General features: G+C 38.3%; 1 protein-coding gene across 8 annotated transcripts in view; it reads left to right on the top strand.

The window, feature by feature from the left end:
- The window catches only part of LOC140187605 (protein CASP-like), a 622,913-nt gene that overhangs the window by 229,904 nt on the left and 373,741 nt on the right, over nt 1-19,268 (top strand). For all 8 annotated transcript variants that reach the window (XM_072243102.1, XM_072243099.1, XM_072243103.1 and 5 more), the window contains exons 7-8: nt 68-144; nt 2,614-2,680. In XM_072243102.1, coding sequence (XP_072099203.1) covers nt 68-144; nt 2,614-2,680 — 144 coding nt within the window. The remainder of the gene's footprint in view (nt 1-67; nt 145-2,613; nt 2,681-19,268) is intronic.

Genomic DNA, 19,268 nt, shown 5'->3' with positions numbered 1-19,268 from the left:
TGTTTGCTGCTGAAATTACTCTCATTATGAAATCTGTCTTGACATTTCTGTTTAATATATTTTGCAGGAAACTACAGGAGACTCAGACATCCTTGGCCTCAAAATTTGAGGAAGCTGATCATAAAGTTCAGGCATTACAGACAGGTAACAGATTGACTTTGATGATGTAGTTTCAGGGCTTCGAGTGACTCATTATTTTCATTATTCTCATTGTGTTAGATTATTTCCAAGTTAACGAACGATATACAATTGTTTAAAAATTAATGCAATATTTAATTTCTTTGAAATTAATGATAATGATTGACAAATCAGATGAAACTAGGCCTTCACAAGTATATGACGTTGAAGATAGTAACATAGGTTTGTTGAATCAAGATCATAGAAGCACAAAATGCAAAAGCAAGGAAGTTATTTTGGGTAAAGCTGGGCCTAGATCAGAAAGGAAGGCAAAGCATTGAAAAAGCTGCCATGAGGAAGTAAGGAATTACAGGCGTTATAAGGAAATGAATTGCATTCCTTAAATATGGAATGAATACACTTCATTATCAACTTGCGTGAGAGAATTATATGTACCTGAAAATTTACTGGATTGGAAGGGAAGATTAAAGGTGTAGAACAAACTGGATCCTAAGATGTGTCTCTTGTTTGGTTTATTGGCTGATATAAATTCCCCTTGTGGTGTAAATGAGTGAAAGAATAAAGGAATTTTAACAGGATCGTGGAGAGATTATTGTTACCGTGTCGTTGATGATCAGCATGGTCTTGATGGGTCAAAGGCCCTGTTTCGGTTCTCTTATAATTTTCAGAATAAATAAAATATTTCTTCTGTGTTTCACTTGGCTATTTCTCTATTAATTGTTGAATAATTGAACCTGTATTGATAAACTGTGTTGTTTTAACATTAAAAGCTGCATTTAAATGTTTGCTCTAATTTAATATTATGACTAGATGTTGGTTGATGCCATATACTTCCTGAAGTGGACTGAGATTTATCTTTGACATTAAGAGGTGATCTTACATGGTAAGATTTTGAACATGAACTGATTGTTAGCAGAGTTCCCTGTGCATATCAATCCATGATAAAGAGCTCATTCCATGCTTAGAAGCATTGGTGTGAGACATGGGGAGAGAGAAGTACTTTTATGCACGAAGACTGTTTTCAGGGTAGGGCCCTTATTACATAGAGAGAGGTTCTTTCAGTGCTTAACCTTCTACATTACAATTTGGTGGTGGTAGTGGTGCCATTATGTATATCTAGATGGGAACATGAATCATCAAAGCATAAAAGGCTTATAGACCAAGTGTGGGTAAATGGGATTAGTATATTGAGGTACATAATGGTCAGCCCAAAGCCTTCTTCTGTACTGTTTGACTCAGTGAATTGACATTAGGATCCTAAGATGGACTATAGTAATTCTATTCCAGTTCATGTACATCCTGAACTTGTCAGAACTAAAATCATAAGTGTGGCGCCTAGACTCAGCTTTATTGTTATATTTTAAATCAAAGATAAATTATTTGAGAATTAGGCATGGAATTTTTAATAAATGTGATGTTTTATTTTACTTTATTTAATCTTTTAAGGTATCAGGAAGGTTTAATGAGTACAATGTGCTCAATGTCTAAATTGATTTATAGTAAAATTAACCCCAGCTGGAAGCAAAGGGTAATGGTTGGTAGGTATTCTAGTGATTGGAAGGCCATTGCATGGAATGCTACACAAAGTGCAGTGCTGTGTTTTACTTTTTGTATATATTTATAGGGGCATGATAGTTTTGTAGAACATACGCAGAGTCACAGACTAAAGTTTGCAGATGAGACACAAGTTGGCATGAGGTTGAGAATGTAAAGTAATATTGTAGACAGCAGGTGGATATAAATGGTTAATTGGACAGATAACGTGGCAAATGAATTAATCTTGATTTGTGAAGTACTGATTTGGTCAGGTACAGTACAGTAAGGGAATATACAACAGACAGGAGACACAAAAGTTTCGAGGAACAGGTGAAGCATACATATGTAGATCCTATACTTAATTGAACTTCATGACATTTTGAGGAGCCTAAGTTAAATGAAGCTTATTTCCCTTACCATGAGTCAGAAACTGGTGCTAGGATTTAATATAATTATCAGAAGGATCAGAGGGAAGATAAGAAATATTCCAACTAGAGAGTGGTGGAAGATGGAACTCTGCCTGAAAGGTTTGCAGTGGCAGAAACCCCATCATTCACAATAAGGAGTTTTCAGTGTGCAGCTGGAGAATCATGACCTGTTGTATTGTGGGCTGTTTTGGGAAGATGGGATTCAACCTGTTAGTGCTTTTGTTGCCTGGCACAAAAACATTGGCCAAAGAATCCCCTGTACATTGATTTTTCTATCATTCTGCCTAGTTATCGCAGTTTGTACGTGGATATTCAGTTCACCTGCACAGAGCCTTCCCCCTAAATTTACTAATTACTTATATTACACGTTCCTGTAGGAAAAATGCAGTGGAAGCATTTGACTTTAAACAACTCTTATTTTATTAATGATGTATCTGCAAAGTCTGTTGAGAAATACTCATTGAACAACTGCAATCATTGATCCTCTTGGAACTATTCCTTTCTTTTGCAGCCTTGGAATCAACACAGACTGAATTATTTGATTTGAAAACAAAGTATGATGAAGAATCAACTGCCAAGTAAGTTTCATGAATTACAAAGGAGTAAACTATTGATGATAATGTGCTGTTGAGATGCAGAAGCATTGCCTGCAGCTGCATCCCACCCAGGACTCAGTTCTTAAGATAACAGTGGATTAACTTAATCAAGGTAGTTTTTTGTTTTACTGTCTCCAACTTGATCTTATTTGGAAAAAGTCAGTTATGAAATCTTGGACAGTTTTACTATGCCATTTTCTAATTCTGAATCATATACTTGCTCTATTTTTAAGTGAACTTCATTGTAATAGTTGAAAATTCTCATGAGTTTTATTTTTTATTTTTATACAATTCCTGGCAAGATCAGCTTTTATTTGTTATACTTAATTTCTGTTGATAAGGTCTGTGAGCTCTCTTCTTGATTCTCTGCTGTCCATCGGGTTAGATAACTCCAAGTGTTGTTGGATTGGGGGTTCTAGCATTGAAGCAACAGTAATATATTCCCACATACTGACTTCAGTGATGATGGGAACTTCAAGAAGAATTTGAGATCAGTTAGCCATGTGGTATTTTTGATGGAAGTTGTTTACAAGTATGCTCTGTTAGATATTAATCTGTATTCCTGGTATTAATCGGGTACATATTCTTCTTACAATAAATGGAGGATAATGTAAAAAAAAATATGTGATGCATGGCTAGGATCATTGATTCATAATTAGCAATTCATTTAACTTCTGGTTTCGTGTGTGGGTTTTGCTAATACCTATTTTATTTGTCCATAAAGACTGTAAATGAATGGCTGTGATTGTTAGCATGTTAATTATGTTTTTTGTCTGTTATGCTTTGTTTGCGTGAAGTAGATTGGAAGGAACTGTATGGTACTTGGTTATTATGGTCAGGAGGTATTTGTGGATTATAACAGCAGCTGCATGGTGAGATGCATGACTTGCAGGTGATTCTGTGGAAATGCAAGGTTTTTGAGAAAAATGATAGTAAAAAATGATCGGGTGGAAAATTTGAGTGGTTTACTTTGTTATTTTACAGCAAATTAAGTGAGTTGATTGCAGTAGGTACTGAGGTTAGGAAGAGGAAAAATAGATGGGAAACCAACTCTTTGGAAAATTTGACAGGAAATTATGTTTGGGATACGTGTGGACAGGAGTGGTGTAAAAAACCTAAAATTCGTATCAGAATTCGTTGTTTTGAAGTTGATCCATTTGTTTGATCCTGAACAATTAGATCAAAATAAAAAAGGAAAACTTTTCACTGTGAAAACTGATTTACCTAAGATTTTATAAGTTTTAAAGCAGAAAAATACTTTTTTTTGTTTCCTTTTCTCCAGTTTACTCAGAAGCGAGGCATATGCAATGTAATTTGGCAATCAAAAAGAAATTGTCTCCTTGTTACAAAGTTATTCAATGTATTTTGGAATCATTAGTATGCAACAATAGGGACGCTTGCTCAAACGCAGTGCATTTGCTCACTGTACAAAATTTCCTCAGGCAGCTGAATAGCTTGAGGTCAAGATGTAAACTTCATTACTCTCAGAGTGATGAAAGCTTGCATGTAAAACATGAGCTCCTCAAGCACACACAAAAGATAACTTTAGTGGTAAGATTGATCACATTTTGTGAATAACGTAACTGGTAATTAACTTAAAATGTTTTAATAATTATAGTTTTAGTTAAGCAGCATTAAATAATTGAAACAAATGCAGAGGATATTTTCTTGAAGTGAAATAAATGAGTTATTGATTGACCAATGTGAAAAAATTTAATGCATTGATTTTAATAATATTGATTATACTGAAGTGCACTATTCCTTCTAAGCTGTGCAGTAACAAATGCTTCTGTGCACATAACCCTTGTTGCTGTGCAGCTGGGATTTTCTTTTATATTTTTATAATTGTGAAGTACCCGGCTTGTTACGTGTTTTATTATTTATTTATTACTTTTATACCGCAACCTTTACTTTGAGACATTTTAGAGCTTCAATGTATTTGCACTGTCAGTGTTTCAAGTTACAACATTTACAACTTGTAGCATTAAACACAGAATAGAAGTTGGTAGATCATTGTTAGTTAACCGCTGGCCCATTAAACACTGACGTTGTCTGATCAAAACATTTTACTTTTGCCATTGTGCTTGCAGTTGTTCTGACGTAGTTTACTTGTGTTGTGGGTTGTGGTTTATGTTTTTTTGATGTGAAAAATTTTATAGTATGACTTTTTTGGTAAGTATCTTTCAGAAAAATTATAGTCTTAATAAGAATTTTTTATTAAAAATTTTTGAGAAGGTAAAATTTGTTTCTATAAAATTGTTTGCATGACTGTGGTTATTTTATTAGTATTCTTAAATTATAATAATAATTATTTTTAGTATCCTATGGATGTTGAAAATAAAAACAAAAGAAGAGTTAAATGCTTTGAAGAACAAAGCTTGTATAAAATTTAAGGTAGAATGACCCTTGCAGCTCATAGATACTAAACTACCAGCTTCACTTCAATATCAAAACATAAAAATTGGCAATATTTTTACATATCAGGATACTGGCGATATTGTATGCACTATTTGTGTGGAAGTGAAAAATTGGGGATAAATTCAGTTCCGCACAAAATTGGAAGAATGGAAGTCAGCTTATTTAAAATGACATCATAACCAGAGGATTCATGTATATGCAGTTACCAAGTTATGCAGCCCGAAGAAATGTGGAATTTTGTGCATGTTAACTGAAACTTCAAGAGAGCATGAGGCAAGAGTGACACAAGATATGCAAAAGATGTCTAATTCTGATAGTCAAAGGGGTAATTAACAGCATTATCTTAGCAATTAAAATGAATGCTTCTAAGTATTCTGTGTAAGAATTTCGTGCACATATGACCAAATATATAAATATACCAGAGAGTTGGCGCAGCAGGACAATGCATTTGAATTTGTTGCACATATCAGTGTTGTGCTTCAGAAACAGATAATGGAAGAACTGCGGAAATTTGCTTTCCATACAGTAATTGCTGACAAAAGTACAGACATTTTTTTAGAGAAAATGTTAATTTTGGAAAATTTTGAAATTCGCTGCATGTGAGGGTATCACTATTGTTGAAGCAATAAAATATTATGTCAACAATAATCTTGATATTCAAAAGATGGTATGTTTATGTCAGAGGGAACCAGTGTTATGCTTGGAAAGAATAATGGGGTGCCAGCAATCCTTTAAGAAATAAAGCATCTGTGAGAGCAACTTTGGGGTGCGCACAGAGAAGACCTGGGAAAAACCATCAATTGAGCACTCATTCGAACAATGTATACAATGTTCAGAAGGTTTTTGATTAAAAAGGAAAAGCTGGAAGGATTAGCTAATATTACAGAGTGTGATGTTGTATCATTTAGACCACTAGACAAAGTAAGGTGGCTGTCAGGACACGTTACTGCTTTAATGAGGAACTGCGAAGTTTTGATTCAGTAATGCAAAGAGCAAGTTAATAAATGTCACAATTCAATCAGCAACTATTGCCTGAAGATTTTGACCAATCCACAATATGGAGTATTAACTGTCCTTAATGATGTTTTGGAAGATCTGGCATGTCTTTGTAAATACCTTCAGAAAAGCTGTTTGAATACAATTGAGGTACTGCAGTATGCAAAGCAAAAATTAACGAGATACAGTTACAGTATCTTGGTGATACCATTTATTTAAGTGACAAAGTGAAAGATATGCTTACAATTATAGTTCTGACATTGATATTACGTCTATCATTTGAATCATTCAACGTGTGTGTAATCACTTGGATAATAGATTTCCTGACGATGAGTCAAGAGAATGGCAAACTTTTGACCCTGTTGCTATTGCAAATGCAACCAATTTTGAATTTAGAAAAGAGAATTTGGAAAACTCAGCTACTCAGCTACTAATACGAGCTACAATAGAAGTGTTGCCTCGAAAATATCGCAGCAATACTGTGATTTCAAATTTGCTGTTTCTGAGAAAGCCATGACTAGTTCAATTAAGATGTTCACTGATATGTTGAACTATGTTCTTAGAAATGACGAATTGGAAGAACTGTCAATTTTTGTTGACATTGTTGGAACATTAGGGTTCTTCTATTGCTGACTGCGAACATGGATTCAGTCTTACGAATTCAATCAAATCTAAATACAGAAGCAGAATAGAAGTGGAACATTTGGATGATCTGATGAGGATTAAGTCATTCCTGGACAATGGATTTGTAATAAGGACATGAGAAAATGTTTGCAAAGCGTGAAAGATTTTCTTTGTACTGTATTTCATTATACACTTCAATTAATAAATAAAACCAAAAATATGCAGTTTTTAAATTGTCATTCTAAATATTCATAGTATGCATATTACAAAGAAAACATGTAAACTGCCGCATAGTTTACAGGCTATGTAAAAATATGAGAGCAATAGTTGGTCCGCGCGGTTGTAAAATATATGAGAGGGATCGTTGCTTCAATGTGACAATGTGTGGCAAGTATTAGTCTTTCCATTGCCTACTCATGATTGTTTGGCGATCCTCATGATACTTTGCAGGCCATCCTGATTTGTGATGATTAACTATTATGATAAATAGGTTTGAGCTACATGATGTTATTTATAACCACAGTAGTACTCTTGGCTTTATTTTCCTGTTCATATACTGATGATGCTACATTGATTGGCCTAATCTCAAATAGTAATGAGACAGCCTACAGAGAAGTCATCACCTTGAAACAGTGGTATGAAGAAAACAACCTCTCCCTCAATGTCGCAACAACAAAGGAGCTGGTTGTGGACTGCAGGAGGAATGTAACCCCTATAGACATCAATGATTTTGGGGATGAGAGGGTGAACAGCTTTAAGTCCCTCGGCATACACATCACCAAGGATATAATGTTGTCTGTGCATACTGGCTGTGTGGTGAAAAAAGCACAATAGCGCCTCTTTCACCTCAGATGGATAAATAAGTTTTGAGCTACATGAAGTTTGGTATGAGTCCCCAAATCATAAGGACTTTCTACAGGGACACAGTTGAGAACATCCTGATTGGCTGCATCACTGCCTGGTATGGGAACTGTACTTCGCTCAATCGCAGGACTCTGCAGAGAGTGGTGCGGACAGCCCAGCACATCTGTAGATGCGAACTTCCCGCTATTCAGGACATTTACAAAGACAGGATCATTGAGGACCTGAGTCACCCCAGCCACAAAATGTTCCAGCTGCTACCATCCAGGAAACGGCACTGCAGCATAAAAACAGCAGGCTGTGGGACAGCTTCTTCTACCAGGCCATCAGACTGATTAATTCACGCTGATACAATTGTACTTCTATACTATATCGACTGTTCTGTTGTACATAATGTTTATTATGTTTAGACAGAGACATAACATAAAGATTTTTACTCCTCATGTATGTGAAGGATGTAAGAAATAAGGTCAATTCAATTTAATTCGATTATTTGCTGCGCCTACATGCATGCATGGAGCAAAACTGTTCCAAGGATATCCTTCAATGTCCAGGTAACAAATGCAACCCTCAGATCTCAACCTGAATCCTCATTAATGGTAAAACTCAGTGTGTGCTTCAGACAAGTGGTAAGAGGAAATCTGTTACTATTCAATGACGGCCTGTTGACCCTAGATATACTCACCATGAAAGAAGGGAAGGTAAATGAATCAAATCATTATGGCTCCAGATGGATTAATATTTTGATAGGCTTGTGCCTTTAAGATCAAACTATGAATCAAGATCAAGATGAAAGTTCTAATGGGGGTGAGTGTTGCGGGATGTACTGATACATCATAAGTATCTCTCCACAGTAGCAACATTTGCATCATTACTGAATTCTCGATGCTTGAACAATTGACCATTTAAATTCATGTGGTTGATTGAACTATCATTCTAAGTTGAACTCACTAGATAAAAGTAAACAGTAAATATGCATCAACAGTACAAAATGCTGGATGTATTCAACCGGTCAGGGAGTATCTGTAAAGGGGAATGAACAGTCGCTGTTTTGAGTCGAGTCCCTTGATCTGAAGTGAAAGGAAGAAGTCAGATAGCCAGTATAAAGAGGTGGAGGGAAGGTGGATCTAGGTGGGGTGAAAGGCAGATGGGGGGGTGGAAAAGAGTGGGAATGATGTATGAAACTGAGAGATGATAGGCAGAAGTGAAAGGGATGAAGATGATAGGTTGAGCATGGTGGAGCATGAATAAAAGGAAGGTAGTGTGTGATGATGGTTCGATGGAGAGAGTAAGGTAGTGGAGGGCAAAGAGGAGGTGATGAAGTCAGGAGGAGAGAAAATAAAAATAGACAACAGGCAGGGAGGGGGCTAATAGGAAGTTTGAGAATTCGTTGTTCTTGCTGCCGAGCTGGATTCTGCTCAGACAGAATATAATGTGTTTTTCCTCTAATTTGTATTTAGCCTCAACTTAGCAGTGAGAGTGATAGGCAGCCATGTCATGTGGGAATGAGGAAGTCAGAATGGTGTTAAACTCTCATGAGAGCTTTCCATCTTGCTTTACCAGGCCTATGTAATGACTGTTGCCCTGCGGGTGGAAGACTGCTCTCTCTCTCATGATGTCAATGCTGGGCAAGTGCTTGAGCTCGTCTTCTGGACTACAACATGTGGCAGTAATGGCATCAGAGAAGCTAACAGTCGACACTGGCTGGTACTGTAGTTTGCACCACAGAATCAGTGTTCTGCTGGATTCTGCTGTGAATTTGGAGGTGGACCTCTGTGCAATTTGGCACTTTTTGTGATCTGCCAGGAAGACTAGGCAATGAGGTCATGCCTTTGATCATGTATAGAGGACGTTCTTCCCTTTTGCAGTTGTCATCTAAATCATTTGGGCAGTATTAAAGGATAACCTTTCTTGCAGATGTTTGCTTTCATTTTTGCATCAAGGTAATACAATTCTGGTGATCTGAATTCAGTTTTGACCTCTGGTGTAGTCTTTTTGGAGCTTGCACGTTCTCTTGTACCCCCGTGGGTTTTCCCACACTGCTGCACTTTCATCCTATGTGCCACATCCCTGCCTCCTCTTGGGTGAATTGGCTATAGCAAAGTACCAGTAGTGGTTGACAGTGGTAGAAGAATTGTGAGTGGTGGATGTTAATGAACATGTGAAAGAGAATATAGGGAAATAAGTCGGGGAATGAAATTGTTGTAATTTCTCTGAGAGTTAGCAGAGACAGAAGGCCAAATGGCCTCTTTCTATGACATGAATGAACATGAGAAATGTTTGAGAACTGTGTCCAGGATGCACCAGTCTGATGAGGGTGGGGAGTATGGAGAAAGACACTTTCAGGGGTGTCCCGGGGTCTGATGAGATGTATCCTTGGCTGCAGTGGAGGGTAAGGGAGGAGATTGTGAGGCCCTCAGCTCACAGCACCAGAAACCCTGGGATTGTTGCCTGTTGTAAAATATAATGAGTGATAGAATCTGGAGGGGGTAAGTTGATAAGTATGTGGGAGAAAAATAAAAGGGATTATTAAAAATGAGTAGTTTATAGTGACCTTGATCTTTATGGCTGATGGTCCTGTTTCTTTGCTGTAACTCTCTATATGACTACAGAGATAGTGTGGCTTTGCTTGTGTGAAGTATCGTCTCACTAATTTGAATGAAGTTTGAAGAAGTATATTGATGAGGGCATGGATGTAAATATTGTCTAAATGAATGACTGTGAGGTCGTTGATAAGTTCCCATATTTCAAATGATTAGAGTCCATGGGATCTAATGTTAACTGGCAATTAGATCCAAAATTGAGTTGGTAATGGGAGGCAGAGGGTAGAGTTGACGTTTGCATTTCTTGTTGGAAGCCTGTGACCAGTGGTGTTTTACCCGTGATATTTGTAACAAAATATTAATGATTTAGATATGAATATAGGATGAATAATCGATAAGTTTCCAGATTGCATTCAAATTTGCATTGTTCTAGATAATGAGGAAGATTATCTCAGGCTGAAATGTGATATAGAACAGCTGGAGCATTGGGTGCTGCAATGGCAGATACATTCATGACAAGTTTGAAACAATGCATTTTGGAAAGTAATATAAGGGTAGGACATTCCCAGTTAATGGCAGAATTGATGCACGGAGGTATCTCAAGTCCTTGTGGCAGCACAGGTAGTCAAATGTATGGGATGCTTGTTTTCATCAGCTGTGTCATTGGAGATAAGGGCAAGGGACATCATGTTAACATTTTATAAAACATTGGTTAGGCCAGAACTGAAGTATTATGTATAGCTTTGGCTGACACACTATAGAAAAGATACGATTGTGATGGAGAGTGTACAAAGGAAATTAACAGATAGTAATAGTTTTTATCACTTTAAAAAGCAGAAAAGGCTGGCTTAAGTGAACTAGGTCCTTGGAAGATGAGAAGCGGAATTAATGTTGGATAATGTGGAAATAAGTTGAGGCTCTGAATGATTTTTATGAAGATTTTCAGAGTCTGGGGCATGTCTAACATGCCAAAGAGAGATGTTATGGATGCAATGGGAGGAGAAGACCTGGATTCAACCGCTAGCACTGGTAGTGATGAACAAACTAGTTGGCCTAAAGATAAGCAAGTCCTCTGATTTTGATAGGATGCATCCCATGGTACTGAAAGAAATGTAAGTTTTAGTTCAAAGTAAATTTATTATGAAAATACTTATATGTCACATACTCCTTGAGATTAATTTTCTTGCTGGTATTCACAGTCGAACAGAGAAATACAATAGAATCAATGAAAAGCTACACACAAAGACTGACAACAACCAATATGCAAAAGAAGACAAACTGTGCAAATAAAAATAAATAACTAAATAAATAACACTGAGAACATGAGCTATAGAGTCCTTGAAAATGAGTCCATATGTTGTGGAATCAGTTCAAAATCGAAGCAGCTGAAGTTATGCATGCTGGTTCAGGAGCCTGATGTTTGAAGAGAAGCGGCTGTTCCTGAACCTGCAGGATCTAAGGCTCCTCTACCACCTTTCCGATGGCAGTAGCGAGAGGAGAAGTTGGCCTGGATGGTGGGGGACTTGATTATTAATGCTGCTTTCTTCTGGTAGCGCTCTTTGCCTGTGATGGCAAAGTGGCTGTGTGCCACTTTTCACGAGGAATTCTGCAGATGCTGGAATTTAAAGCAACACACATCAGAGTTGCTGGTGAACGCAGCAGGTCAGGCAGCATCTATAGGAAGAGGTACAGTCAACGTTTCGGGCCCGAAACGTCGACTGTACCTCTTCCTATAGATGCTGCCTGACCTGCTGCATTCACCAGCAACTTTGATGTGTGTGCCACTTTTCGTTGGCTATTCTGTTCTTAGGCATTGATGTTTCTATACGGGCCATAATGCATCCACTCAAGATACTCTTCACTGTGTATCTATAGAAGTTTGTCACAGTTTTAGATAACATTATAGTAGATGATAGAGATGTTAGTGATAATTTACCAAGATTCTCTGGACTCTGGGCAGGTCCCAGAAGATTGGAAGGCAGTGAATGTCACACCCCTGTTTAAAAAAGATGGCAAAAGGTGGGTTACTATAGTCCAATTAGCGTAATGCTTGTAGATGGGAAAATGCATGAGGTTATCATTAAAGAAGAAATTTCAAGACCCCTGGATAGAAGTGGTTCCATCAGGCAGACACAGCGTGGATTCTTATTTGATAAATGTATGGGAGTTAATCGAGAATATAATGAGTACAGTGAGGGGAACAGGTGGATGTTGTATTTGAATTTCAAGAAAGTGTTTGACAAGGTGCCGCATTAAAGATGAGGATGCATGGAATTAAGGGCAGTGTATTTTCATGGATAGTAGATTGGTTAACCAAGACAAGACAGAGTTGGGATAAATGGGTGTTTTTCTGGTTGGCAGTCAATGGTGAACAGGCCCACAATTATTCATGATATACAGTAATGATTTAGAAGAGGCGGCTGAATGTATCATAGCTAAGTTTGCTGATGGCACTAAATTGAGTGATAGGCAGCTTTGACATTGTGGGCATCTCTTTAGTTGTGGCTGAAAGAAAATCATAGTTGGGAGCTTAACATTCAATTATACACGTTGTTCAAAGTTCAAAGTAAATTTATTTTTGGAGTACATATATGTTACCATATACTACCCTAAGATTTCTTTTTCTTGCAGCCATTCACACGAAAAACTGCACAGAAACAAAGACAAACAACCAATGTGTGAAAGACAAATTGTGCAAATACAAAAAGGAAATTAATTATAAAAAATAAATATGGAGGACATGAGTTATAGTCCTTGAAAGTGAGTCCATGGGTTGTGGTATATGTTCAGTGTGGGGTGAGGGAAGTAATCCACTTTGGTTCATGAGCCTGATGATTGACATTCCTGAACCTGATGTTGTGGGAACTAAGGCTCCTGTACCTCCTTCCTGATGACAAAAGCAAGAAGAGAGCATGGCCTGGATGGTGAGGATCCTTGAGGTCACTTGCAGCGCAGTAAGAGATTGGCATGTATGATGAATGGGCATCAGTGAGAGAAGCATCATGTGTGGGTGAAAGAAGATCATAGTCGGGAGCTTAATATCCAAGGTTACACATTGTATTGCAAGGACTGGCAGGTCTGCAGAAAGGGTGTGGTGGTTCTTTTGATTAAAAAATAATCAAATCCTCAGAAAAATACAGTAGAGAGGAGCTGGCCAACGATTAGAAGATGACACTAGCAGGGATGATGGCAGAACAGTGGTGGCTGGAGTTTCTGTGAGCAATTTGGAAGGATAGATAGGTCCCAAAGTATTCTAAAGGGACGATGACAGAACCATGCTGATAATTTTCAGATATATCAAGAATAAGAGAGGCGAGATATCAGATCGTTGAAAAATGATGCTGGAGAGGTAGTAATGGCGGACAAGGAAATGGTGGATGAACTGAATAAATATTTTGTGTCATTCCTTACTAGCAGTATGCCAAAATTTCGAGCGTGTCAGGGCAGAAGTAAGTGTAGTTGCCATTACTAAGGAGAAGGTGCTTGGGAAGCTGAAAAGTCTGAAGGTAGATAAGTTACCTGGACCAGATGGACAACACCCTAGGGTTCTGAAGGAGGTAACTGAAGAGATTATGGAAGCATTAGTGATGATTTTTTAAGAATCACTAGATTCTGGAATGGTTCCAGAGGATTGGAAAATTGCAAATGTCTCTCCATTCCTTAAGAAGGGAGGGAGGTAGAAGAAAGGAAATTATAGGCCAGTTAACTTGGAAAGATGTTGGAGTCCATTATTTTGGGGTGCTTGAAAGCACATGATAAAGTTGACCAAACTCAGCATGGTTTCCTTATAGGGAAATCTTGCCTGATAAATTTGTTGGAATTCTTTGAAGAAATAACAGGCAGGATAGACAAAGGAGAGTTGGTGGATGTTGTTTACTTGGATTTTCAGAAGGCATTTGACAAGGTACTGCACATGAGGCTGCTTAACAAGAGTCTTTGGTATGACAGGAAAGATATTAGCATGGATAAAAGATTGGCTGACTGGCAGGAGGCAATGAGTAGGAATAAAAGGGGCCGTTTCTGGTTGGCTACCACCAACTAGTGTTGATAGTCCAAAGTAAATTTATTATCAGGAGACATGTATGTCACCTGGGACTCATTTTTTTGCAGGCATTCATAGTAAATAGAGAGTCAATGAAAAAATATGCATGACAGGGATGGACATTAAACCAAATTGCTATATTCTGCTTCTATGTCTTATGGTCTTATGGTCTCCTGAACCTGTTAGTTGCATTTCTTAATGTGGCTTGGATTGGAGTGTTTCAGTTATGAGACATTGAATAGACTGGTTTCATGTTCCTTTGAGTAGAGGAGGATAAGTAGATAGTGGGGTGGAGTACTATGAGAAGTATAGATATTCTAGAAAGTATGAAACTTATGCTTTTAGCAGAGGATCCTGAAACATAGATGAAGGATAAAGGGGATCCAAGGAAGAATTTTTTTCATCCAGAGGATGGTTGACATTTGAAATGCACTACTTGCATGGGTAGTGGAGGTAGGTACTATCTCCATGAAAGCTTGCATGATCAAGCCATTGACCGATTGTAGGTAAATGCGATCAGTACAGAATCTAATTGATGATCAGCATGAACGTGGTGGGCCAGAGAACCTGTTTCTGGGTGATAGATACACATTTACAAATCATCGCAGTAAAAGGATGGTGAGTCTCGGCCTGAAACGTCGACTGCACCTCTTCCTACAGATGCTGCCTGGCCTGCTGCGTTCACCAGCAACTTTGATGTGTGTTGCTTGCATTTCCAGCATCTGCAGAATTCCTGTTGTCTGCATCCTTTTGAAGTGGTTACATTATATGGAGGTTAGCAGTAGTGATCTCTTAGTTTGAGATGACTAATATCGAAGATTCAAGGCAAGAGAGGAACTTAAACTTCAGTTGAATAGTTTTGGTCACTGCTTTTGATTTTAGGTAGTCTACCTCAGGATTTTACAGTATATCTACTTTAGAGCTGTATTCTGCAAACTCACAGTGGATTAAAGTGTTAAATTAAGGTGGGGGAATTACATAGTTTTTTGTCAATATTAAGTTGAGAAGATTCAGATGTTAAATTCTATGTGTCAGAAATATAATACAGACCTGATGAAATTCATTGAGTCATGAGATTTTACAGAGAAAAGCAGAACAAAATCCAGTTTCCACCTTGAAATTAGATTAGATTAAACAATTGGAACTAAAATTAGGAAACCCTTTTCCCCGCTGTAATTAAACCTGGAACTTCCTTACTTCAGACACAAGGTGCAGGGATGTAATTTATTCAAAAGGGCACTTACTTTGCAAATTTTATTAAGAGTTATGGATCAAACTGTTCAAATAAGCTTTATCTAATTGAAAGGAACAAGATTGAGGGTCTAAATGGTGCATGCTTATTCCTTTGTTTTGGTTATAGTTGGGTGTGGTGGCAGGTATTAGGTCCTACTACCTATTAAATGCTCAGTACGGTGTGTGTCTCCAGTAGACTCGACAATAAAGGCCAGATCCTAGCCTTCACACATGGCTTGGCTACTAAGACTGGCGGAACCATTTCTACTGACAGGAGAAGGGGAGGAGCCAGGTTACTGGCATTCTAAAGTCACTCCCTTTGGGCAGATGTGGCTCCTCAGCCACAGTTGGCAGCTCAGTTAGGAGAAAGAAAACTCTGATCTTAAATCTCAGCCTCTTTACGCTATACCCACTCATGGGAAAGGCAAAGAGGGTAAAGTCTGAGGAAAAATCTGGAGTTGGAGTGGTGCATTGAGTTCAGAGCTAACTGGCAACTCTTGCAACACCACTAGTGACAAACTGTATCGGTCTTTGGCACTTTTTTGGATTCATCAGCTGTGTAGAATGGGGGAACCTGTTACATCGGCACCAGCTTGCTCTCTGTTTTGTACTGCCCTGACGTGTAATGGCTTGCTTATCTCATGGACAGCTGGGACGCAACATTCATGGTCGGTCCCAACCAACTGAGAAAAGTAACATGGATATTGCCCCAATCTTTCAGAAACTAGCTAGTTAAATTGGATGACAGGTATTGTAGTCAAGGATAACCTGAATGATAGTGTTTTTCAGCACACTGAAGTAGCTACCAACTGAAAATGTTGAAAACAACAACTGAAATTTTTTTATATTATGCTTTTTGCTTTCATACTGTGGCTGCAGCATCTGCTTTTTATACGTGTATAAATATTGCTTCTGCTTTATTGCTTCCACTGGGAGTGTAGTAGTCTGCTCAGAAATACCATGTAGTGAAAGTGCTAAAACCATTTGGATCCCATTGCATGGAGAACATTTGTGTTTTGTTTTGAGTGTGTGATTGGATTAGCACTTCACAAGGCTTCTATTACAAATGAATGACACTAATTAAAAACAAAGCTGTTTTCCCCATACGGCACTAAGTAACTCAGTTTCTGAAGTGTCGTCTTCGTAATGATATGTACTGTTAGAATAAGAACACTGAATTCAAATCAACATGTCTACAGACCCGCCAACTGTGGGTCAGGTTCTATTTCAGTTCCTCCAGCATTTTGTGTGTTTTATGTGTGTAACTTGTTTAAATCTTGTTTTAACTTTATGACTTTAAAGTTGCTTTTTCAGTACAGGATATGAGATGGGCTTTTTATAACCCTGAAATCAAATTGAGAAAAGAGATTAATATTTTAATGTGAAATATTAATTCTTGATGTAACTTGTGATTTCTTTTCAAACTTATTATATTAATGAACACCATTCTGAGAAGGTTGAGCTACTTTGAATGTTTAGTAGGTAAGTAATGCTGAGTATTGACAGAGGAATTATATTCACCTTAACTGCTGAGTTCTCGGTCCCTTTTTAAAAAAAAATATTCCAGTACAAATACACTGTTTCAAGGATCAAGTCAAAAATCTTAAACATCCTAAAATTCCTTATACAATCCATATGTAAGTATTCATGTCTAAACAATAATAAACAATTTGGGTTTCTCAGGCTTACACGTAGGATATAGAGAGGCAGGAGGATGGAGCTGAGAGGGAAATGGATCAGCCACAATGAAATGGTGGAGCAGACTCGATGGGCCGAATGGCCTAATTCTGTTCCTATATCTTATGGTCACTAGGTGAGCTGAAATGCCAGTTTCTGTGTTGTAATTCTCTTTGACTATCTGTATTTCAGTCTCCAGAGCACTTGACTGGCTTTGTTTTTAAAGAAGGATTGTAACACAAACAAAATATCGGCATATTGGTCTTTTTAATTTCTTACTTATTAATGTTGCTCTGTCAATTTTGCTTCTATAAATCCTGATTGTAATACAGGTTTCCCCTGCCATCTGAAGGTAGAGCATTCCTATGAAACGGTTTGTAAGCCGGTATGTCGTAAAGTGAAGAATCAATTACCGTTTATTTATTTGGGAAAATTTGTGAGCATTCACAGACCCAAAAAATAACCTACCAAATCATGCCAAGTAACACATAAAACCTAAAATAACAGTAACATATAGTAAAAGCAGGAATGATATGATAAATACACAGCCTATATAAAGTAGAAATACTTTTCCACTATCATTGCCGCACTGCTCTCCATAGCGAAAGTTTCACGCAAGCGCTCTCGGCAGAAACATTCTCTCCAGTAACCTTTAAGTTATGAAGCTGCCAAATCATACCAAATAACACATAAAAATACGCAGCCTGTATAAAGTAGAAATAATGTATGTACAGTGTAGTATCACTTACCGGAATTGGGAAGACAGCGCTGAGCACACTGATGATGGTGTGTTAGGCTGAGTCGTCGGAGGTTGGGGTGATGCTGTGGTTCCCAACCTCCAAGCAGTGAACCGATACCGATCCGCAGAGAATGCAGCGGTGGCCGGGACGCTCCCGGCACATCTTTAAGACAAAAGCCAAAATAAACAAGCTAATTAATTAGGTGCGGCCCAGCACGTAAATGTCGGCCCAGATCAGAGGCAACGCAATCGGCAATCGCCTCTGATCTGGGCCGATATTTACGTGCCGGGCCACACCTAATTAATTAGCTTGTTTATTTTGGTTTTTTTCTTAAAGATGTGCTGGATGCGTCCCGGCCACCGCTGCATTCTCCGCGGCAATGTATCGGTCCACGGCCCGGGGGTTGGGGTGGTGGGACACTGGGGTGTCATCTCATCATCGTCTGTTTCCATCAGGGCAGGGAGGTCATCTTCATCACGTTCAGTTCCTGGATGACTTCACTTTCGGTCCGTTTGCTACTGCATTCGGTTTCGATTGTTATCCTTTCCTCTTCCAATTGCATCAGCTCTTCATCTATCAGTTCTTGGTCATGGGATGCTAAAACCTCTTCAACATCATCTTCGTCAACTTCCACAAGCCTAGCTCACTTTGTCCTTACTTCGTTCACCACGATCGAAGCGCTTAATTATGTCTAGTTTTACGCTAAGTGTAACACCCTTATGAGCTCTTTTAGGCTTTTCTGATACCATCTTGCTAACGGCTGCTCACAGGCACACGTTTAAGCAATGCTAGCTAGAATGCCGATCCGGGGGAGGAGCTTGGCTGCTCGGGGCATGCGCTACCTTTTACCGTGCGCTGTTTTTTTTCGCATGCTGCCTTTTTTCGTAACAGTGAAAACACCTTCTGTTAGCGAAAACAGGTAACTAATGTAGGTCTTTTGTAACAGCGAGGTGTCGTAAAGCGAATGTTCGAAAAGCGGGGGACACCAGTAAATACGTTTGAATGTTAGTTTAGCTCAGAGTCATATAGAGATGGAGCACTGATTTAGCATTTAGTATTTTTAAGTAAGTATTTGGCTCTAATTCTGGTTAATCATGGCTTAAGTTGTTCTGCACAGTTCTGCAATAAGTCTTAGTAGAGAATGAGATGTCTCCATTTGGTGCTGAGGTGGTAAACACAGTACTAACAGTCACACACACAGCACATACAGCATGTTTAATTATGATAGCAGAGTATTATACAGTTACAAAATAATATTTTTTAAAAATAGCACAAGTCCCTGAGTGTCATGGCCTGAAGATTGATGGTGCACGGATGTTGTCCTGGATCCACGTTTCTGCAACATCAAGTCCTCAAAAGTTCATCATCTCATGCGAGTGCAGCTGCAAACAAATACAATCCAGCCTGTCTTCCATTGAACAAACACTGGAGGGCAG

The sequence above is a fragment of the Mobula birostris genome, chromosome 25, assembly GCF_030028105.1.
Source record: "Mobula birostris isolate sMobBir1 chromosome 25, sMobBir1.hap1, whole genome shotgun sequence".
Classification (NCBI taxonomy): Eukaryota; Metazoa; Chordata; class Chondrichthyes; order Myliobatiformes; family Myliobatidae; genus Mobula; species Mobula birostris.
The sequence above is the reverse complement of the archived record's forward strand: the minus strand, read 5'-3'. Positions and strand labels throughout refer to the sequence as shown.